Source organism: Macrotis lagotis, chromosome 2, assembly GCF_037893015.1.
Source record: "Macrotis lagotis isolate mMagLag1 chromosome 2, bilby.v1.9.chrom.fasta, whole genome shotgun sequence".
NCBI classification, from domain to species: Eukaryota; Metazoa; Chordata; class Mammalia; order Peramelemorphia; family Peramelidae; genus Macrotis; species Macrotis lagotis.
Window position 1 is genome coordinate 171,281,663 of NC_133659.1, and position 25,041 is coordinate 171,306,703.

General features: G+C 34.8%; 1 protein-coding gene across 2 annotated transcripts in view; it reads right to left on the reverse strand.

Moving 5' to 3' along the window:
• The window catches only part of INTS2 (integrator complex subunit 2), a 44,145-nt gene that overhangs the window by 14,535 nt on the left and 4,569 nt on the right, over positions 1-25,041 (reverse strand). For both annotated transcript variants that reach the window (XM_074223556.1, XM_074223557.1), the window contains 11 exons: positions 16,012-16,142; positions 15,585-15,758; positions 13,087-13,313; positions 11,729-11,854; positions 10,052-10,123; positions 9,850-9,964; positions 9,464-9,532; positions 8,455-8,589; positions 6,364-6,540; positions 5,279-5,399; positions 196-300 (listed from right to left, as the gene is read on the reverse strand). In XM_074223556.1, coding sequence (XP_074079657.1) covers positions 196-300; positions 5,279-5,399; positions 6,364-6,540; positions 8,455-8,589; positions 9,464-9,532; positions 9,850-9,964; positions 10,052-10,123; positions 11,729-11,854; positions 13,087-13,313; positions 15,585-15,758; positions 16,012-16,142 — 1,452 coding nt within the window. The remainder of the gene's footprint in view (positions 1-195; positions 301-5,278; positions 5,400-6,363; positions 6,541-8,454; positions 8,590-9,463; positions 9,533-9,849; positions 9,965-10,051; positions 10,124-11,728; positions 11,855-13,086; positions 13,314-15,584; positions 15,759-16,011; positions 16,143-25,041) is intronic.

Genomic DNA, 25,041 nt, shown 5'->3' on the forward strand with positions numbered 1-25,041 from the left:
TGTTCTAAACATACACACACACACAGCAGCACTGCTAAAAAAAAGACATAATGGATCATTCTTCTCATTTTTTCTACAAAATAAAAAAAATACAAAACACTTGATACTATCAAATGTAACCTAGTAACTCTTTGGAAATAGATTATTGAGTATTAAACACATATAATGAATAGCATTAACAGACTATCAATGTACCTCCCAGTTCCTGCTGTAGTCCTTGAGCCTGTCGTATGAGAAATTTGATTGGGATCTGATCCATCAAAGATGAGGAATAAGATTTAGGCTTTCTTTGCATGGCAGCTGGTCAGATAAAGATTAAATAAATATCAATAAATACATTTAAACCAATGTAAAATCTAAAATTTGAAATATGAAGGAAAATTCAAGGATGTCTACCTATTTTTAATTCATTTTACTTTCAAGGTTACAGCTCATAAAAGCTATAGAATCATCAGTATGCCTTGATTTGGTTCAAAAGTTACTGATCCTTTTTTATAATACCATTTGAAGGAGGATAAATTAGATTCAAAAGATGAGTGTACTTATCAACAAAGATTACTAACTACTGTCCAATTTATGGCTCCCAATTGTTTGAAATCTAGCTTTTAAGATACATACGATCCCATTTTTCCAAAAGCCCTCCCACCCTAGATCCCAACCCCCAAAATATTCTAAATACTAAAAATAGTATTTTTCATTTTTCATCCTAAAACATGATCAGATAAAAAAACTGTTTATAGCACACCATCTATATTGACTATGGGACAAAACTTAATGTAGGCTGTAATGAAATGTGTTTAAAATTCTATTACATTGTGTTATTTCTCCAAGCTTTAGTTACGTAATACAAATTCCTTTCCTACTGTAACTTAATTTACCTGTGAGTTACAAATACATGAAACTTCAATCTCTTATGTGCTAAAATGTTTAAGATAGAAGAGTTACTTTCTTTAAGGGAAAAGAGAATAAAGCAAAAAGAAAAACCTCAAGTTGCCTGGGAAACTCAAAGACAAGAGGGCCTTATACCAGCCCAGAAGCAACAGGATGTGCGTACTCCTCTCTCCTGATATAGAAAGGATCACAGATAATTTGAAATTACAGATTTAGAACTGAAAGAAGTCAAATAGTCCAACCTCCTTATTTTAGAGATCATAGGAAAACAGATTTGAAGTTCAAAGAGACCTCAGAAGTTACACAAACAAGCCTCAACTTGTGAATCATTTTCCACAGAGACAGAAAGAATGAATATTCTGTGCGTTGAGAGGCAGCACAGACCGATCACTAGAGAGTTGGTATTGGAGCCAGTGAGACCATGGTTCAAGGCCACCTGACACATGATGGCTCCAGAACCCTGGGCAAGACCCTTAATTTTGTAGTTCTTTAGGAGCTCTGTAGTACTCTAAGTAGCAGAGACAGCGTTAATCTGCTCAGAAGAGGCTTTTCCAGGCAGGTACTCCCTCCACCAACTGGAGGTCTAGGGCTAATCCCTATCTAATTCTGTCTATGTCTATACAGGAACATCTTGTCTCATCTGCTAGAAGGTAAGCTCTCCAAAGGCTTTTGTTTCCACTTTGTGTTCCCAACACTTAGCACAATACCAAGCATACAGCAGGCATGTAAAAATACTCACTGACTAATTAATATAGTTCATTTTACAAATGAGAAAACTGAAGTTAAGTGACCTGTGCAGGGAGAAGCTGGACAAGAACACTTACTTGGCCAAGGTCACAAAGGTATCAAGAGGCAGAACAAGAATTTGAACCTAAGTACTCTCACTCCAGACAGAGGCGGATGAATTTTTCAGAAAGAAAGTTCAATTGATGGCAGAGGAATAAAACAAAAAGAGATAAAAGACAATGGGAAGAAACTCTTTGTAACACATCTGAGAATCTGCATCTACTCAAGCCTGCTTGATGACACCTACACTTAGGTAGATCAAGCAATTTTTATATGCTTTGAAATTATCTTTAAAAATGTTTTACTTATTCTAGTTTTGGAATATTTAAGCAACAGGATATTTGAAAGTTTATAATATAGTAATATAATATTTATCCTAAGATAGCAAGTGAATGCATACCATTACAAAAGTAGTTTCTGGAGAAGTTACCAAGATGCTTGAAGCTCTAACTGTGTTGACAGGAAATAATAAAATTCAGAACAGGCATTATCAACAACAACCAGATAACTTTCTCAAATGCTTCCTATCCTAAAGCAATCCATCTCCTCCACAGTGCAACCAAACTAGATGATTGTGTCTCCACTATATCATGTACTTTTCCACTCCCATGTCTTTGCTCATGTACCTAAAATATCTCTCCTCTCCCTCTTCACCTTTTGAATTCTTTCCCAGCTTTTGCGGTGTAACTTAAGTACTTCCTCTCAGCCTTTCCTGATCTTGGTCCTAGAACACATATTATTGTGTCTGTATCCCATAATTCAGTATATATGTGTACCTTTTCATCTTATTAAACTACAAATTCCACGAGGGCAATGACCATAAGTTAGCAAACCTTCATCTCTTCCTCAGTGCCTGTTCATTTTGTGGCAAACACTGGACATGTAATGTTTGTGAAATTAAACTGTCATGCAGTTGCAAAGAGAAAAGAGTCAGGAAAATCCTCAAAAATGAAGTAATTCTCCTGTAGCCCATTCTGATGAACAAATTTTCAGAGATAAAATTACTGGGTAAAAACACTCAAATTCTTCAAAAGAACTGCTTACTATTGTAGAGGACTTCTATAGCATATCAGCACTCTCTAAGAAGCAAGCTTGACTGTGATGGAAATAACTATGTTTCTGTGTCTTAGGGTAACTTCATCTAAAATGTCAGGAAATAGGCAAGACCGAATATTCATTAATTATCCAAATGGATTTTGCCTCTAATGCCAAACCAAATTACATTAACTAATAACATAGAATTTTGAGGAATAATGTCTGAAAAATCAATTTATGACTCAAGACAAATATAACTGTGCCCCTCAACTTCATGCTAGTACAGAAGAAAAAGCTGTCACTAGGATAAAATAATTCCCTATTTTTATGACCACCTATGGCTATAGATTCTAAACTTTCTCTCTGAAGCAAGTCACTATCAACAGCAATACATTCAGGCCAATCACCTTGACTGCAAAAATACTTCCTTTTCTGGAGGCATCAAAATTTCTAATACAAATTAGAAACAGTCAATTACAGGTAAAAAAAGACAACTTAAAATATAGTTTTTCCAATTAAGGAAATCAATTTTACTTAATTCAATTCAATAAACATTTGTTTTATTTTTTAAGTGCTTTGTATGTACAGGGTCTAAAAACACAAAGAAAAAATGAAACAATCAATTCCTGCCTTGAAAAGGTTAGCATTCTATGTGGAGGTAGGGGAGTGGGGAAAAAAATGAAACAATCAATTCCTGCCTTGAAAAGGTTAGTATTCTATGTGGAGGTAGGGGAATGGGGAGAACAAGTACAAAGACAGCATAATATACAAAGTTATTAGGAAAGAATGTGGGAGAGAGTACTAAAAATTAGAAAGATGTTGGAAATTTTTCAGATGTAGCTGTCTAAACAAGTCTTCCTATCCAAAAAAAGTGTACAGTTTCTCAAGTTCTGTCCATCTTCTATTTTCCCCCATTGCCAAGTCCAAGTGGAGCTTCCCCTAACCTCAGGCTACTGAATTAGGACCTCTTTCATTAATTTACAGAATTCTTCCACTAATTCAACCTTGCATTAGCTTGATCTTCTCTCTTCTTAGATATCTTTTATTTTCTACCCAAAGTCTGGCTTTTGCTAAAGTGCTAAGTATCAACTGTACATAGAGTTCTTTCTTTCCTACCAAACATCAAACCCACTAAATCCTGACACTAAGTAAACATAGATCATAAACAGAAACAGAAGATTCGAATGATTCTTTAGGGTATGAGATTCATAGTGCCCATTCACTCCACAGTGATGGCAGAAAAAAGTACCTCTTGACCACCCTAGAAAGACAACATGAAGGCACAGATAGTATAATCTCCTTAAAGATTTTATTTGGATTTGCAGTTAGGGTTGCTAGTCAAATCCTGCCCAACTTTTCCAAATGGTAAATATAAAAGGATGGTTTTAAAAAAACTTTTTATTCATTCAAATAGCTTATTAATTAACAAATAATATTGTTCACCAGAACTCAATGACTAGACAAGGCTTCAAAGAGGGAGAAAAAAAATACAACCAATAGTCCAATTTTCTCTTAACATAATAGGTAGATACTGGGACATCATCTAGACAAGAATCTTCAATGTAAAGGGAAGAAATAAGAAAAATTCACACTATGTTTATAACAAAATTTCTCAAAAAAATTAAGTATAGCTGTTTTTAAAAAAAAACAATGCCTCTATCCTTCTGATAATGCCAAAGAACTATGCCTAAAGTAAAAACTCAGTACAATTCTAATGATGACTTTTTATCTTAAAACAAGAAAAACATCCCAAATAACATATATAGACTACTCAAGACTTAAAACAGATATGGGGGTGGCGTAGTGGCATAGTGAATAGAGCACCGGCCCTGGAGTCAGGAGTACCTGAGTTCAAATCCAGCCTCAGACACTTAATAATTACCTAGCTGTGTGGCCTTGGGCAAGCCACTTAACCCCATTTGCCTTGCAAAATTCTAAAAAAAAAAACAAAAAAAAAAAAACAGATATGAAATTATCTCTTTCCTTTTTGGTTACAGATTTTCCATTTGTTCCGACATGACATGCTATCTAAAAAAGCAAGGAAAAAGTTCAATTCAATGACTATAATGCAATTTTTTAGACTATTAATTGAAATATACATATATATTTCCTTAGATATGTATATACACATAAGTGTATGTATGTCTAATTTGTAAAACACATATTTACGTCTACACTATTTACACTAACAAAGGAATGATTCAAAAATCCTGTGAAAGCTTTTGTAGTGTGACTTCAACAATTATATATTTCTGTAAAACAAATTACTGTAAAAGTTTTAAATACAGTCTATTATTTTGAGAACTGTACAACTGTACACTGTGCAACCAAAACCCAGAGCAGTTCAAGTAAAAGCCACAAGATCAACGTCAATTAAGAGTACATAGGTATCTTTTGTTACATTCTAAACTCAAATGAAAATGATTTGGGGTTTATCTATTTTTTTGAGCTATATGAATATATTCTACCATCCACTCATCCAATAAACTTAACTGAAAAACTACACTTAAAAAAAATTAAAACAACCTTCATTCCCCTGTAGGGCTCCCAGCACAGAACCACCTACCGAGAGTCTTAGTGTTGGCAAGAAGGGCTTCTTCATAAGACAATATGTAGTACAGCACCAGGAGCTGGGCCGTGATACTGTGACACTGTGTGTTATGCTGTGTAATTCTAGTGCTGTCAGCCTGTAGATAAAAATCAAGTCTTCTTCATTAAAAATACTACAACAAGGCTGCTTAATAAAACTTCACTTCATAATAGAACTATTTGATTTTACAAGACAAATCTGACCTTTGACAAGACAATATTCATTTGCCACAGTAACAGCAATATTGTTTGATGAACTGTGAATGACTTAGCTATTCTCAGCAATACAATGATCCAGGACAATCTCAAAAGATTTATGATGAAGCATAGTATCCACCTCTAGTAAAAGAACTGATATTGATTTAAAAATAGCATGCTTCAATTTATATTCATTTTCTTTAATTTTTCTTTTATTGAGTCTTCTTATACAAAATAATTAATATGGAAATGTCCTACATGATTTCAGAATTATAATCTATATCTGCTTACTTAACATATCAGGAAGAGGGAAGGTAGGGGAGGGATGGGATAGAAATTGAAACTCAAAACTTAAAATAAAAACATGTTTTTTAAATTTTTAATTACCATAGGGAAAACTGTGAGACAATTATATATTAAACTGTGCTAAAGAACAATTTTATACTGTTTTGTCCAAGAAGGAAAAAAAATGTTCTTCAATCCTCCATAATAAGTGAGTCCAGGTGTATCATAGATGCTCAAGGACTTGGCCAGAGCACCTGAATATGCTGCAGTTTCTCAGAAAGCTTTCTCCAACCACAGGTTCATAAAGAAATCCTTGGACTTTATGTTTATAAGTGGGTTTCCTCCACTAAATAACAGAAAACAGGATTTCTCATACAGTTTCCATCTGGAAATCTACTTTTGAATTACTGTTCATTTTAGCTTTAGAATCACCTGAAAAAGCTGACCCATTTTCTAAATTATGGACTATACAGAAGTCATGAAAGATCATCTACCATTAGTCCAAAAGAAAAAACAAATGGAGTTAATCAGAAGATTAAACCAAAAATCTGAATTGGAAGCATTAAAAAAATTTCTTACCCCAATGAGTCCTTTAAAAACACTGAGTATCTCTTGTTCTGTGATTGGTTGGTTTGTGGCTTCTGGATTTGATTTAGAAGCAGGAGTAAGTACAGAATTTATGTATACGTCAATAAGAGGAAGTAACTGTGGGTGAAGTGGAATGGAGGTTTCACACAGCTGTCTATAAATCCAGTCCTGAAGAAGAATGTTTAAGGCAGAATCAATTATAGCAGCAAGAAAATTCAAGTGAAAATTTCAATACTATATATATATATATATATATACACACATATATATATGTATGTATATGTATATACATATATATATATATTTGTCTCTTGACTTATGAATTGGTGATAAATCTAAATTTAATATTAGCAATTTCAAAACATATCTAGTTCTAATATTAAATCAGATAACTTGTCTTTTATCTATTTCTACACCTGACTCTCAATGGAGAATAGGTATTAAAATGAAAAACTTGGGATTTCATGTTTCAAAGCTAAGACTGTCAAATTCATATGAGTGCAATATATAATAGGGAGGTTCTTGACATTAACTGCATGGATTGACTAACATAATTGACTTAGAAAGCACTTCCAAAATTCTCATTTAATTAGTCTCAAATATGCATTAGAAGCACTTAATAAATTCTTATTTACATGCCTTAAGAGAATACAAAAAATAGAACATATCCTTTCAAAATTGAAGTGAATCAAGGGGCCACATTATTGTGTATCTCTTCAAACCAAAAATGCAACTTAATTTAAAAATCATATCTGATGGTATGAGAATTGAGAAACAGCAAGTTCATAATTGGAAACTGTATGTTCCACTATAGCGATTCCTAAACAGAAGATCTTAAGAAATGACATGTCATAGTGAAGGAAAACAGGACCAGAAATCCTTGGTCCTTTGCTCATTCCATCAGTGCAACAATCAGGCACAATTATGGGGTATCTGCGATGGAGAATACCATCTGTATCCAGAGAAAGAATTGTGGAGTTTGAACTAAGATCAAAGACTATTACCTTTAATTTAAAAAAAAAGTGTTATCTTATTATGTAATTTTGCTATTTCTTATACTTTATTTTTTTCCTTAAGAATATGATTTCTCTCTCATCACATTCAACTTAGATCAATACATACCACGGAAACAATGTAAAGACTAACAGACTGCCTTTTGTGGGGGGGGTGAGGAGAGGGAAGTGAGATTAGGGACAAAAATTATAAAATTCAAAATAAAAATTTTTTTAAATTAAAAAAAAAAAGAAATCCAGGGGCAGCTAGGTGGCACAATGGTTGGAGTACCAGCCCTGGACTCAGAAGTACTTGAGTTCAAATCCACCATCAGACACTTAATAAGTACCTGGCTGTGTGGCCTTGGGCAAGCCACTTAATCCCATTTGCCCTGCAAAAACCTAAAAAAAGAAATCCTTAATCCTAGTCTTCCCTCAGACTGTCATGGCTGGAACAATACTGGCACAATCATTTCATCCCCATGAGTTTCAGTATCCTAGGCTATATATAATCTTGCGATTGAACTAGATGCACCCTAAAGTCTTAATCTACTCTAGTCCTAGAGACTGTCAAGTCTATGATCATTGCTCAGAAACAGAGAGAAAACAGCACTCTAGAATCACCCCACACACAAAAATAAATAAATAAATAAAATCCTAAATAAATAGATTTGGAAAAATCTCCCATTAACTAGCCTTTTGATAAAATTTTTTCCTGATTTTTAAATTCCATTTCAGAAGTTTGCTGTGGACAGAAATCTGCTTTGGACAGACTGCCACCCTAACAAAAATTAGTTAATTCAAAATATGGATAAACAATATCTTAGGTAAGAACTTGTATTACTAATTCAGGATCTAGATTAGCTAACACTACTTTAAAATTTATACAATATTTTTGCCAATTATACGATTTAAAAGTATAAACTATACAGCGTTTTATATTTTTGTGTAAATGATTAAAGAATAAACTTAGCTCAACCAAAAATAAACAAACACAATAAGAGCATCTAGATTGTAAAATAGGAGAAAAAATAATAATGGAAAATGTTTAACTGCAGTGTATTACTATGAAATAGAAATGAAATTATACTTTTATTGACACTTTGTGCTTGGTGAAGGATCTACTCCTGAGAAGCTGATAAATACAGTGGATAGGCAGAAACCCAGCAATGTTGGCACTAAGACTGCTGGTTACAGGAACCCGAACAGCATGAGCTGTGACAACCTAAGGAGTCAAAAAGAGAACAAAAATAAAGAATACTTTTAATATAAGCTCCATTAAAATATATGTATCCATGAATAGCAGGTTGTCCTGATTAATCACATAAATCTATTTCCAGCATTAAAAGATAGTTAAAATAAGGAATAAACTTAAACATTTCAGTAAAGTCTATTATCATTAGTCTTACAATTTAAGATTTAGAATTGATTCAGTAAGATGTAGAACTGATGTTGAAGATACATCCATGGATTGACCTTACGAGAGCTAAGGGCCAAACAAGAATTTGTCATGTAAAATCAAGTAATTCTCAATAATGCCTATACTTTCATACTGACTAAGATTCAAAAAAAAAATGTAGAATTCTGAACAAGCCTCAAAGGGTTTCTTTCTGGCAAGTGAAAGCTATTCCTATCCTTTGTGAAATCTCCTAACTAGCAGGACAATTATTAACACTGACCAGTCATTCAAACACTTCTTAATAAAAAATGATAAGGGATTCAATTTAAAACATGTACTGAGAAACACAGTTCAAAGGGGCAGCTAGGTGGCGCAATGAACAGAGCACCAGCCCTGGAATCAGGAGGACCTGAGTTCAAATCCAACCTCAGATACTTATTTGCACAGCTATGTGACCTTGGGCAAATCACTCAAATCCCACTGCTTTAAATAAATTTTTTAAAAAAAGAAAAAAACACAGCTCTAAAAATTTAGTAATCTCTATAAGAGTTCCAACAAAGTAATAAACCACTGAAAGAGTTTTCAAGAAGAATCTAGATCTTAATGTCAGTCATTTTGGCTATTAAATTCGGATATTCAACAAGTTTAAATTACAGGGTGCTTTAGAATTAAGTGAATATGTAAGGTTAAAGAAAAGTACCTGCTCAGTAAAAATTTCCTGAGTGAAGATAGTCTTCATCCTACTCAAAGAGCTTGGTTTAATCACAATCTGAAATAATGGCAAAAATATGTAATGAATACTATAGAATGTAAGTAAATGGAATACACAGTACAAAAATAAGAAAAGGTCCATGTGATCTAAATAGACAACAACCTTATTTCCTCTTGGTAACAACACTTGTTTCAAGAAGTCTGCCTCACTCATTTTTTCAAACATATAATAGAGATATCCTTTTAAAAAGTTTCTAAAAAATTTCTAATATTTCTAATAGTCATTCTAAAATAGTCTATTAAATCAATTTATATTAATGTTCTAGAAAAAAACTTGAAAAGAAATACACTTTTTTAGAAAAGGGAGAAAATTACCTTCATCCCCAATGTTGAACAGACCAAGTCTATGATAGCACTCAATTGGTTGCTATGGAAATACATAGCCACTAGTAACAGCATCTCCCCAAAGGAGGCAGACACTCCAGAGGTACTGTTGTAATAGAAAGGAAATAATAAATGTTAAGAGAGTAATAAAAACTCTGTCATCTAATAAAAAAAATATATTAAGCAGTTTTACCTTTCAAAATAGGCTTCTTCTTTTATCATCCAACTTAGCCACATCACCATTAGCTGCTCCTGTTCAGGAGTACTGAATAAAACATGTCAGAACATTAATAACTTAATTGATATGAAGAAAAAAAATTCCAAAGAAAGCATCGTGAAAATGTATATGCTTGAGTAAAATATTTTGTAATCTTCACTTTAACAATTAACAAGAAAATAAAGAAGATACTCAAGTTATTTCTCTTAACAGAACTTACAAATGACCCAGGAGGCCAAGACAGGAAAACCAGGCCTGACCTTGACACTGCCTTCCTATACGAACCTGATCAAATTAGACTTCCTTATGTTTGATCTCTTTATCAGCTAAAACGTATATTTGAATTGATCACATAGTACTATTGGAACTGAAATGGTAGTAAGGCTATATTGATGTCTCTTCATTATTTGACATCAAAAGATTCTTCTAAGTTAACAGCCATATTCTAAGTAGATAATGACTAAATACCAGCAAAATGGCAAAAATAATTTTATCAGTGAATGCAAACTAAGCAAATGCAACTTCAACTACTTGCTCTGGGGCACAATTAAAAAAAAAACAACCTGAGAACAGAGTCACAGATATAAAACAGGAAGTGATCTGAGAGGCTATCTAAATCAATTCATGATGGGGTGGCTAAGTGGCACAGTGGATACAGCACAGGCCCTAGAATCAGGAGTACCTGAGTTCAAATCCGACCTCAGACACTTAATAATTACCTAGCTGTGTGGCCTTGGGCAAGCCACTTAACCCCATTGCCTTTCAAAAAAAACCTGAAAAAAAATTACTTTTAATTTAAAAATTAAATTAAATTAAATCAACTCATGATCAAACTCCACACAGAAAGCATGATCAAATGTCCAGGGAGTGATTATACCTGTGGCTTTTTAAAAAGGACAATGTGTAGCCTCTGAACTTAAATTAACATGTTCCATGTTAAGTCTATATTTTATATCCATATTTGCAGGCTTTAAAAATCTACCCTTCAGGGAAACTAGGTTGCATAGTGGATAGAGCTCCAGTCATGGAGTAAGGAGTTCCTAAGTTCAAATCTCAAACATTTAATTCTTTCTTAACTGTGTGACTACAAGCCCACTGCCTTGCAAAAAAAAAAAAAAAAAAAAAACTACACATCAAATTCAGCCTACTTAAGCCAACCAAATTAGTCCAGAGCCCAGCAGCAAAAGGAAAATAGGTCAGATAAGGTAGAAAAGCAGAGTTAGAGACACTATGTTTTTATTTTTTATTTTATTATTAATGCTGTTTTGGATATATTAAACTGTCAGAATTTCATTATACTAATGATCTGGGGTTTAAAAACCTTGAAAAGACTCAGAAAAAAACTGATCTATCAAGATAGTTTACAACTATCTTTCTACCTTACAGGAGTGATGATAAAATGAGCAAAAGCAGTTGAAAAATATACTCCTATTATATTCCACTGTGACTGGGAAAGAGAAATGGAGGTAAGCCATAGGACTATCAATAAATCCTGAGTGACATCATTAAAAATAGTCAACACATAATACTTTTGATCCAAACTTGAATCTGCTGGAAATTTCTAACCACTTCCTAGTTGAGCATTTTGAAAAGTAAAAGAAAACACCTTCAAAGAGGGTTAATAAAGATAGAACAACATTTCCATAGAGATACCTGACAAGCGTAGAAAAGGCGAGTAGCATACAAAAGGAAAGAGAAACAAAGCGAACCCCAGCTGGTGTTGCAGGAGGACGACTTGTCATAAGCTGCAAAAGCTGTTCAGCTTCTTCATCAGTTGGTCTAAAAGAAACAGATTTTTTGAAGTCAAAGATGTAACATATATTATGACCGTTATTTTAATGAATATAAATCTTAATTAACACAATCTGTAATATCTAGGATTTCCAAATGAAAAATCCTAAGAGATTTTAAATCTAAAATATGCTTTTTCTGAAACAGACCAAAGTAAATAATAAAAATATTCAAAAAAGGGTGATAGTAAAAGAACAATTTTGTCTTTCTGTACCTTACAACCACAAAAACCACAATTTATAACCATCTGGCTCATAAATAAAGAGCTGTATGGCAACTGAGAGTTCATCTAGTTTGCTACTCCCTCTCAGAAAGAGAACATCTGAAAAAGAAAGCTACTCAGAAGTAGAAGAAAAAAAGAACAGATTTATCTAAATTTTTTTTATGCTGAACGTGATTTTTCACTCATCATATTTTCCCATAAGTGACACTAACAGGGTTAAGATATTGATAATCTAACAAAGTACTTAAAAGAAGATAAACTGCTCTGGTTCTACCTGTTCTATCTGTTTATAAGCAAACAAAAAAAATTGAATAAGCCCCTAACAAACATGTTCACTTACAAGGGAGGAATTTGTTCCTAATGTACACAAACTTGGTTTGTACGATGTGGTCTGAGAATATAATACAGGGAGTTCCAAAAGTTTTGGTACAGTTTGAAGCTTTAATATCTTCAAACTCTAAAAAAAAAAAGTCTTACATTTATACAGTACAATTTACAAAGCACCATCACATACATTCTTTTTTCCAGGATTATGGAAAGTTATTCCTTTTTATAAACTCAACATTTCAATCTAGCTAGCTTCTTTTACAGGATGCTTCATTTCATGCCTGCCTTTCTGATCAATAGCTATCTCCCAGTATCCAGGATCTCTTTCTCCATACCTTTTCTATTAAAATGACTAGCTTCACTCCTTTCAAGGCTCAGCTCAAGAGTCATCTTCTATATTAGGCCTTTTCTGATCCCCCTGGTTGTTAGCACTTTCTCTGAACCAGAAATTGCTGTATATATATTTTGTACTTATTTATTTTTGTCCATTCCAGATCCCTGAGGGCAATACATACTTGATTGTTATGCCTGGCACACAATAGGTGCTTTTAATAATGATTATTACGATGACATAGAATGACCTAAGCCTAGTCTAATATAAATCCTGGGAACTTAAAAAGTAAAAATAATATAAAATTTTTATGGATTGAAATATCAAAATGATAAATACTTGAGTCCAGCAATTCCCATCAAAGCGCAATAAAGACGTAAGAGTGCACTGGCTTTCACAACATGCTCTTCTTTCAGCCCTGAATACACAGACACATTAGGTTCCATCTCTACATCAGCTTCTTCCACGATGCGTGTACTTCTTACTGTGGGAAGGATGCCCATTAATTCCAAGAGAAGCTGCCTTCTCATTTGCCATAGCACAGAACTGCTGGTCTCTCTTTTTTTCTGCAAGAAATATGGGCCACAGGAGGGAAGTATTAAACACTTACTGAGTCAAAAGGAAGCTTACACAAAGCAACCCCACCCCCACTTAACACCTGAAATTGACTCATGACATATTTTTCCTTGGAAGAATGGAATAGTCATTTTTTTTTTAAGTTTTTGCAAGGCAAATGGGGTTAAGTGGCTTGTCCAGGGCCACACAGCTAGGTAATTATTAAATGTCCGAGACCGGATTTGAACCCAGGTACTCCTGAGTCCAAGGCCGGTGCTTTATCCACTACACTACCTAGCCGCCCCTAGGATTAGTCATTTTTTTGTGATGCAAAGAACAAAGTAAAATGGATGTCCCCTGATTAAGGAATGACTGGACAAACTATGGTATAGAATATAAGGGAACTGCAGGGAAAAAATGGAAAGTAATCTGTCAGAAATTGGGCTTAAACCACAATAAGCTCCAAAAAGAAATATATAATGCTAGATGGAAATGGTTTTACTAATAAATTAGAGAAGCAGAGAAAGAGCTACCTTTCCCTATTACAAATAAAGGAAGACTTTTTGACCAAACAAGGAAGAGGAACACAGAAAAAAAGGACAAATTTTATTATATAAAATTTAAAGTGTTGTGCAGAAACAAAACCAAAGCAGCTAATATCAAAAAGGAAACAAATAACTGGAGGAAAAAATCTTTCCAGAAAAGTAAGCTATCAATATCCATATTTTAAAATGTTCCTTATCACTAATAAGAGAAATGTAAATTAATACCACCCTGAGACTCCATCTCATATTCATCGGATAGGAAAAATTCTGGAAAGTAGAGTCACTAAGTCATACAAGTGTGCATATCCTTTAACCCAACATTACTAATAACAGACATATATCCCTAAAGAGACCAAAGCAAGAGGAAAAGAACACATGTACAAAAATATTCATAGAAAATTTTTTATTGTAGTAAAGAATGAGAAATTAGGGGCAGCTGGGTGATGCAGTGGATAGAGCACCAGCCCTGCAGTCAGGAGGACGTGCGTTCAAATCTAGCTTCAGACACTTACTTAGCTGTGTGGCCTTGGACAAGTCACTTAACCCTGCTGCCTTGCAAACAAAAAAAACAAAAAAAAGTGAGAAATTAAGAGAATACACATCAATTGGGAAATGGAAGAATAAATTATGGAATACTATTGTGCACTAAGAAATAATGAAAGAGATGAGTTCAGAGAAACCTAGAAAGACTAATGAAGAATCAAAGAGCAGAACCAAGAGTACAAATGATAAAAAAGACAATGACAATGATTAATGAAATACTTAAGAATCTGACCAAGGCAATGAACAGTCACAATTCCAAAGGACCAATTTAGATCAAGCATATCCACCTCCTAAAGATAGACTTAGAGGTCAGAAAAAGATATTTTTTTAATCTAGTCAATATGGGAATTTCTTTAACTTCACTGCACATATTTGTTACAAGAATATTGTTACAAGGCAGGAATAAAAAAATTAAATTAAATTTTAAAAAAGAAAATACACAATTAAAAAAGTTTTTATTTCAATACAACTTTCTATGAAAATATTTTTTTATTTTTAAAAAAGGTACAATCAAAATGTAAAAATCAGCATTTTCCATTTTCAATCAGTCTAGTCCAGGTTGAATTATTATTTTTACCATTAAACGCTGAGTTAATGGACAACTATTATACTGAAGACTGATCCATAACAACTAGTCATTATTAAGTTTGAAGGTTTGGAGAGAGCTGCAAGAACAAGTGGAGAGGGCGGCTGGGTGGCGTAGTGGATAGAGCACTGGCCCTGGAGTCAGGAGTACCCGGGTTCAAATCCGGCCTCAGACACTTAATAATTACCTAGCTGTGTGGCCTTGGGCAAGCCACTTAACCCCATTGCCTTGCAAAAACCTAAAAAAAAAAAAAAAACACACCACAAGTGGAGAAAAAACATTTTTTTTTTTAGGTTTTTGCAAGGCAATGGGGTTAAGTGGCTTGCCCAAGGCCACACAGCTAGGTAATTATTAAGTGTCTGAGGCCGGATTTGAACCCGGGTACTCCTGACTCCAGGGCCAGTGCTCTATCCACTGCGCCACCTAGCTGCCCCTGGAGAAAATTTTTAAATACTATAATGTATTTTGCAAGTATGAAAGTCTTAAGCAAATGTAACATAATTTACTTTGAAAAAAATCACCACCTTAAAAATAGATGTTTTTCCCCCCTTTCAGCAGCCCCCTAATAAATTCTAAACCCTTGATTCTCACTTCCCAGTGTTTCTTACCTGCTGTCCATTTCGAATAAAAGTTCCAAACCAAGTCCGAACTCTTGCATTTGTGCCAAGCAACAAACCACTAACAAAACAAACCAGGTCACTCACGCCATCTTCAGAAGCTTCATTCTTCGTATGATCCAATGTCAAAGCTACTCCAAGGCCTGGTAGGTGGCATTCTTCCACCTAACAGCACACAAAACAAATTAAGGTCAATATATGGTAAGAAGGGCTAGCAAGCACTGGGTTATATTTCACAAAAAAAAAAAAAATTCAGAGAGAAAAGTGAAATGCATATAAAGAAAATCATATCCAACTCCAAAAAACAGGCACTCAGACTACCTGGAGAAAAGCCTTTGCTCCCATCAATGGCAGGATACTACTGATATAAAGATCTATGTTTCATTCCCTTTACCCCATCAAAAGTCAAGTCTCTTACCACCATGCCTCGGACTTTCAGAGCCTGAGAAGGATTCATTTTACATAAGAAACGTAGAGCATCCGTCCTACGCCGTCCACCCAGACTCTCCTCATCTTGCCGTTCACCATTTTTAATCAATCCCCTACAAACTGAATATTAAAAGGACTCAATCAATTCAACGTCATTAGCTATGTGACACAGTCAACACAGCATATGTGCAAAGCATAGTAAGCTCTCAAGATAGGAAAAAAAAAGCAAAAACACCAAGTATCAACCATCTTTGAAGGTTCCCTAATGAAAATCTTAGAAAAAGATGAATGTTGAAAACTATCTTTGCATGTATTTGGGGAAAAAATAAAGAAAAAAATTAGCTCCCAAATGCTTACAAAATTAAAAAACTCCTTAGCTCAACATTTTCAGTTTTCTGAAATCTGGTTTCAGCCTCTCTTGTCTAATCTTTACTATATTCTATCCCCCTCAAACACTATTCAAGACAAAATTGACTACTTGTCGCTTTCCTCTCCTGTCTTTGTACTTTTCCCTGAACATTCCCAACCCTCCCTACCATCTCTGTCTCAGTTCAGATGTCACATTCTTCAGGAAGCCTTTCCTCAGTCAATAAACATTTAATAAGTACCTAAGGCACTGTGCAAAGCACTAAGAATACAAAGAAAAAGAAAAGACAAGCCCTGTTCTCAAGAAGTACAGTCTAAAATGGGGAGACAACATGAAATCAACTATGTACAAATAAGCAATTTGAAAAATAAAATAAATTGGGGACAATAACATAGGGAAGACATTAGAATAAAGGGGGAAATGGGAAAGGCTTCTTGCATATGGGATTTTAGCTAGGACATGAAAAAAGCCAGGAGGCAGAAATGAAGAGAGAGCATGAAAAAAAGCTAGGTAAAAATGACTAGAGTGGAAAGATTGAGGATCAAGGAAAGAGGCCAATACCATTAAATTAAACAGTACTGACTGGGCATGGGTGTTCTAAGGTGCAAGAAGATTAGAAAAGTAAGGAGGAAGGGAGACAAAGTTATGAAAGTCTTTCAATGTCAAAAAAGGTAGATTTTGTCGTTTATCCTAGAGGTGACAGAAGTCAGTCACTGGAGTTTATCAAGTATGAGGACCACATGGTCAGAACTCTCCTTTAGGAAAACACTATCACAAGTGAGTGAAGAACAGAGGTAAAATTGACAGTCTTTGGAAACAAATTAGAAATAGAACTACTTAAACTGAGAGCCTGCATGACGAGGAGGAGGATGGTACCCTCAACAACAATAGGCAAGTAAGAAGGGGACAAGGTTAATGAATTTGGCTCTGGACAAGTTGAATTTAAAGGTTATCCAATTTGAGATAGCTCAGTAGATAAGAGTACCAGTCCCAGCGTCAGGAGGATTTGAGTTCAAATCTGACCTCAGACACTTAGTAGCTGTGTGACTCTGAGCAAATCATTTAACCTCGATTGCCACATATCCAGGGCTATCTCTAGTCATCCTAATTCATATCTGGTCATTGAACCAGATTACTCCAGAGGAACAAGTGAGGCTGGTCACTTTACACAGCACCCTTTCATTCACATCCAATTCACATGCATGTCAAGGCAACACTTCCCTGATGTCATGGTCCTCTTCAAAAATGAAAGATAAAACAATAACAGCAGTTGATAGTTGGAAATGTAAGATTATAGAGGTCAGCAAAAAGGTTAGGGCTAGATTTGAGAATCCAGCAGCATAAAGGTGATAACTGAATCCATGCCATCTTATGAGATTTAACAAGTAAAATGGTTTAGAAGAAGGCACAAGACAGAGAATTAAATGATATAGTGCTTATCATGACCTGGATGAAAAATCATCAAAGAAAATTAAGAAGGATAATGGGTAATCAAAAGATAGCAGCATCCTGAAAACTTGGATAAAAGAGTATTTCAAGGAGAAGAGAGTGATCAATAGCATCAAAGGCTTTGGAGGTCAAGAAGGATAAAAACTTGGGGCAGCTAGTGGCATAGTGGAAAAAGCATCAAGCCTGGAGATAGGAGGACCACAGTACACATCCAGCCTCAGACACTTAATAATTATCTAGCTGTGTGACCTTGGGCAAGTCAATTTACCCCACTGCCTTTCTAGCTTTGTTTTGTTTTTTAAGGTTTTTGCAAGGCAAATGGAGTTAAGTGGCTTGCCCAGGGCCACACAGCTAGGTAATTATTAAGTGTCTGAGGCTGGATTTGAACTCAGGTACTCCTGACTCCAGCGCTGGTGCTCTATCCACTGCACCGCCTAGCCACCCTCCACTGCCTTTCAAAAAAAAAAAAGATGAGGACTGAGAAAAAGTCATTAGATTTGGCAATTAAAAAATCTTTGGGGCCAAGATGATAGATTAGAGGCGATCCAGCTAAATTCTTTCTACAGTCCCTTCAAAACAACTTTAAAGTAATGCCTTAAACCAAATTTTTGGATGGCAGGATGAGACATTATTCTAGTCTAAGAACACACAGTAAGGGGATTAGTAAAACTGGTCAGAACTGAAGTTACAGAAGACCTTTTGCTTGCACTGGTTACATCTAGCACTGATTGGCAAATCCATTTTCCATAAACCATTCTGGAACACAGCTGCAGGTTGAAGAGGAATGCTAGAAGTTTGTCACAAGGAGAAATAGGTCTTAGTTGCAATTCCAAAGAAACCAGAACACTTCCACTTTCAGATGCAGGGGACCTTCTTGAATAAAGATCAGAATGCAGATCAGGAGAGCAGTGACCACACTTCTCCCAAGATCACACCACCATGGAAGCACCAAAAACCTGCTGACACCCAGAACTGCTCTAAAAATAGCAGCACAAAAAAACCTAAAGCACAGTACATTCCCATTCAAATTTTTTAAGTACTAAAATAAACTGAGAAAATGACCAAACGACAAAAAAAAAATTTGATTCCATGGAAGCAGAAAAGACCAAGATATAAACTGATTAGAAGACAACAATATAGGGGTGGCTAGACGGTGCAGTGGATAGAGCACCAGCCCTGGAATCAGGAGTACCTGAGTTCAAATCTGGCCTCAGACAATAATTACCTAGCTGTGTGGCCTTGGGGCAAGCCACTTAACCCTGTTTCCTTGCAAAAACTATAAAGAGAGAGAGAGAGAGAGAGAGAGAGAGAGAGAAGACAACAATATAAAAACAGTCACAAAAAAAGCCTCAAAGAAAAAAAAGTACTAACTGGATTCAAAGCCCAACAAGAATTGCTGGAAGAGATAAAGAAGAAATAAGAGTAGTGGATGAAAAATTGGGAAACAAAATGAGAGTAATGCAAGAAAATTATTAAAATAATTTTGGTAAAACAGGCACAAAAATTAACTAAATAAAAGAACTCCTTAAAGAACAGAATGTGTCAAATGGAAAAGAAGATACAAAAATACACTGAAGAAAATAATTTCTTAAAAAACAGAATTTAGGGAAGGTTAAGTGGCACAGTGGATAAAGCACTGGCCCTGGAGTCAAAAGTACCTGGGTTCAAATCAGGTCTCAGACACTTAACAGTTACCTAGCTGTGTGGCCTTGGGCAACCACTTAACCCCATTTGCCTTGCAAATACCTAAACAAAACAAACAAACAAACAAAAACAGAATTTGCTGGAGGCAGCCAGGTGGCACAGAGGATAGAGACTGATCCTGGACTATGGAGGACCTCAGTCAAATTCAGTTTCAGACAATAAATATTAGCTATATGACCTTGGGCAATCACTTTAAACCCCACTGCCTTGCAAAAACTGAAAAAAAAATTTAAAAAATTTAAAAAACCCAGAATTTGCCAAATGGAAGAAAAGGTACAAAATCTCACCAAAGAAAATAATTCCTTAAAAATTAGAATTGAGCATGTGAAAGCTTGATTTCATGAAACATCAAGAAACAATAAAGCAAGGTCAAAAGAATGAACAAAGAAAAAGAAAATGTGAAATATCCCATAAGATAAAAAGTGACCTGGAAAATAAAACAAAGAAAGATAATTTACAAATTAATAAACTACCATGAAACTCATGAGAGAGCCTAGACATCATGTTTCAAGATATTATCAAGGAAAACTTCCCTGATATCTCAGATGTAGAGGGCAAAACAGAAACTGAAAGAATCCACTGAAAGAGTTTAAAGAGAAAATTAAGTGCCCAGGAATATTATAAGCCAAATTCCAAAGCTCAAAGTCAAAGGAGAAAAGACTTTAGGCAGGCAGAAAGAAATAATTCAAATATCATGGAGTCACAGTAAGGATCAGACAAGATTTAGTGGCCTCCATGTTAAAGGAACAGAAGGCTTGGAAGAGGATATTCCAAAAGGCAAAGCAGTTAGGATTATAACCAAGAATAAAATTCCAAGCAAAACTGAGTATAATCCTTGTGTATATTTAATGAAATAGAAGATTTTCAAGCATTCCTGAGGAAAAGACCAGAATTGAAAAGAAAAATCTGACATACAAACACAAGACTCAAAAGAAGCATAAAAATAGAAACATGAAAGAGTTAACATTTGGGACTCAATAAAGTTAAACTGCTTACATTCCTATATGTGAAGATACATATAACTCCTAAGAACTTTATCATTGCTAGGACAGGTAAAAAGAGTTTACATAGAGAAGGCATGAATCAATTATGCTGAAATGCTCTCCAAAAAAGATGAAGAGGAATACACTGGAAGGAGGAAGGAAGAGAAAGAATGTGGAAAATTTTCTCACATAAAAGAGCATGCAAGGTTGAAAAGCTCATATAATAAAGAGGAAAATGAATAAGGTGGGAGTGGCCAGCAATGCTTGAAGTTCACTCTCATCAGAATTGGTTCAAAGAGGGAAAATAAATATACACTTAGTTATGTATAGATGTATAGATTACCCAATAGGGAAATGGGTATAAGGGATAAGTGAAAAAAGCATAGGAAGTTTTGAAAAAAAGGAGAATGGAGGATGGCTAGATGGCGCATTGGATAGAGCACCGGCCCTGGAGTCAGGAGTACCTGAGTTCAAATCTGGCCTCAGACACTTAATAAACCTTGGCCAAGCCACTTAACCCCACTGCCTTGCAAAAAAAAAAAAGGAGAGTGGATAAAGGGAAACAGTGGTTAGAAAAAAACAAACTTCAAAGTAAGGATAGGATTAAAAGGGAGCAAAGAAATGGAGAGAAATATACAGTTAGTATTCATAACTGTGAATATAAAAGGGATAACCTCACCCATAAAAGGGAAGCAGATATTACATGAATTAGAAATCATAGTCCAACAATGTTATTTATAAGAGGAAAAATACACACAGAATTAAAATAAAGGGCTACAGTAGAATCTAATATGCTTCAGCTAAACTAAAAAAAAAAGTAGCAATCATCATTTCAGATGGAGCAAAAATAAGCCTAATTAAAAAGGTTGATCAGGGAAACTACATGTTACTAAAAGGTATCATAGACAAGAAATAATATCAGAAATTTTTATAGCAAGTTTCTCTAATAAAGGTCTCATTTCTCAAATATATACTAAGGATAGAACTAAATCAATCTTATAAAAATATAATAATCATTCCCTGATTGACAAATGGTCAAAGGATATAAACAGGCAATTTTTAAAAGAAAAGCTACTTAGAATTATTTGAAAAAATGCTCTAAGTCACTTTTTTTAGAGAAAGAAAAATTAAAACAACTCTCAAATACCACCTTGCATCTTTCAGAAATGATAAATGTTGGAGGGGATAAAGGAAAAATAGATACAATAATAAATTGTGGGTAAGTAGTGAACTTAGCCAACTATTCTGGAGAACAATTTAGAACTAGGTTCAAAAGGATATAAAACTCTGCATAACCTTTGACCTAGTAATACCACCACTAAGTCTGTATACCAAAAAAAAAAGGAAACATTCCTATTTGTACAAAAATATTTATAGCAGGTTTTTTTTGCTTGGTTCTAAAGAACTGGAAAATGAGGGAATGCTCATCAACCAAGGAATGGCTCAAGTTACAGCAAATGACTGTGATGGACTATTGTGTCAGGGAAAATAAGGAGGGGTGTGGTCAGAAAGGCAAGACCTATTTGAACTCAGATAAAGTAAAATGAGAAGAACCAAGAGATCATTGTGCAAAGTAACAGCAATGTTGTAATAATGAGCAACTGTGAAACACTTGGTTACTCTGCAATACCATTCAAGAAAATTCCAAGGAAATCATGACAAAAAAAATGCTATCTATTCCAGAAAGAATCAACGAACTGTAAATATAAATTGAAGTATAATTTTCTCATTCTGTTTTTCTTTCTTTTTTAAAAAAATATGAGCATTTAAAATGAAAATACATTTTGCATGATTTCACATATATAAATGGTATCATACTGCTTACTTTCTCAATGGATAGGGAATGAGGTGGAAGAAAGGAAGAAAATTCAGAACTCAAAATTTAAAAGTAAAAGAAAGCTAAAAATAATAAATTAAAAAAGAAGAAATCATTGATAACTGGAGAAAGATGTTTTGGTTGAATAAGAAGATAGAAAGCTAGACTGCAAAGAATTAAGAAAAGATTGAAAGGAAAGGATGTGAAGGCATGTATTATATAGATAGATGGTCTGCTCAAAGAGGTTTACTACAAAAGACATGAGAAATATAGAACAATAGTTTTTCAGGATGGGTAGATCAAGTGAAATATCTTTGAAAATGAACAAAATATAAAGATATTTGCTGGCAGTAGGAAAGCAGTCAGTAGATAGGGAGAGATTCAAAATAAGTGAGGGAGTAAGTATGATAAATGTAGCAATCTCCTGAAGATGACAGGCTGGAATGAGATCACTTGGACATGTAGAAGGACTAGCTTTGGCAAGAAGTGCCATCACTTTTTATGTGTCAGGGTGAAAAGGGAAACAGTGGCAGAAGATACCTGTGGGTGATATGAAATGAGAAAGGAGACTCATGCAGAATGGCCTCAATGTTTTCATTAAAAAAATGAGGTAAGGGACAGTTAGGTGGTGCAGTGAATAGAGCACAGATCCTGAAGTCAAGAGGACCTGAGTTCAAATTTGACATCAGACACTTAATAATTACCTAGCTATGTGACCATGGGCAAGTCGCTTAAACCCCATTGCCTTTAAAAAAAACTCTTAAAGGGGGCGGCTAGGTGGCACAATGGATAAAGCACTGGCCCTGGAGTCAGGAGTACCTGAGTTCAAATCCAGTCTCAGACACTTAATAGCTGTGTGGCCTTGGGCAAGCCACTTAACCCCATTTGCCTTGCAAAAACCTAAAAAAAACTCTTAAAAAAATGAGGCAAGCCAAAGGGCAATAAAAATGTGCCTACTCTTTGATCCAGCAATACCACTACTGTCTATACTCTGAAGAGATCATGAAAAAGACTAAAAACATCACTTGCATAAAAATATTCATAGCAACCTTATTTGTGGTGGCAAAGAACTGGAAATTGAGTGAATGTCCATCAATTGGAGAATGGCTTAGCAAACTGTGGTATATGTATGTCATGGAACACTAATGTTCTATTAGAAACCAGGAAGAATGGGAATCCAGAGAAGTCTGGAAAGATTTGCATGAACTGATGCTGAGCGAGGTGAGCAGAACCAGCAGAACATTGTACACCCTAACAGCAACATGGGGGTGATGATCAATCTTAATGGACTTGCTCATTCCATCAGTGCAACAATCAGGCACAATTCTGCAATGGAGAATACCATCTGTATCCAGAGAAAGAATTGTGGAGTTTGAACAAAGACCAAAAGACTATTACCTTTAATTTTAAAAAAATATTATCTTGTTATATAATTTTGCTATCTCTTATACTTTATTTTTTTCTTAAGAAGATGATTTCTTGGGGGCGGCTAGGTGACCCAGTGGATAAAGCACCGGCCCTGGAGTCAGGAGTACCTGGGTTCAAATTCGGTCTCAGACACTAAATAATTGCCTAGCTGTGTGGCCTTGGGCAAGCCACTTAACCCCATTGCCTAGCAAAAAAAAAAAAAAAGAAGAAGAATATGATTTCTCAGGGCAGCTAGGTGGCGTAGTGGATAGAGCACTAAATAATTGCCTAGCTGTGTGGCCTTGGGCAAGTCACTTAACCCCATTGCCTTGCAAAAAAAACTTTAAAAAAAAAAAGAATGATTTCTCTCTCATCACATTCAACTGAGATCAAAGTACAGCATGGAAACAATGTAAAGACTAACAGACTGCCTTCTGTGGGGGAGTAGGGGGGAGGGAAGCAAGATTAGGAGGAAAATTGTAAAATTCAAAATAAACAAATTAAATCCAAAAAAAAATGAGGCAAGATTCTCAGCTGAAAACATGGAATGAGGAGTCATATGAGATTTGAAGAGGGGTGAAAAGTTGCTTCAATAAGGGAAGCAATGAGTCAATTAGAGAGGTATAAAAATTTACTTCCATACAGCTAGAGTCAGTTGAGATATGTAAACTGTAGTGGACCCAAGCACAGAGTTATTTATTAAAAAATTATTGATACCTCCCACAGGAGGAGATGGGTTCTTAACAAGAATTAGAGGAAATTTCAAGAGATAAAACAGATTAAATTTGATTAGATCAAAGCAAAAGCTTTTCACAGACAAAATTAATGAACCTAAAATGAGAAAAGAATGGAGGGGGAAAAAATCTTTGTATTAGATTTCTCTGACAGATGCACTGCTGCCAGAATAAGAAGGCTTTCTCTGATAACATTCAACATAAATGCCTTTAATCATTAGATTGAATGTTGATTGGATTGGAGTGGGAGAATGGTCAATCTCAAAAAAGGTTCAGTCAGTTCCTAACCTTTTAGCTAAAATTAATAAAATAACTATTCATCAAAATAGTGATTCTGAAATAAAGTCTTAAGAGAACCAATTCTGAGTACCTCTCACCTTCCAAGCAAATAATTCAATTAAAGAGTTGTTGACTTAATTTTGATTAATGCAATAACTTCAATCATTACTAGTCTGAATAGAGATGAAAGACAAGAAAGTTGGTCTCCCTCATTTTTTATTCTAAATTTGATTTGTCTGAAAGGTAGCAGCAATGGTGAAACTGAAAAAAATAATTTCCA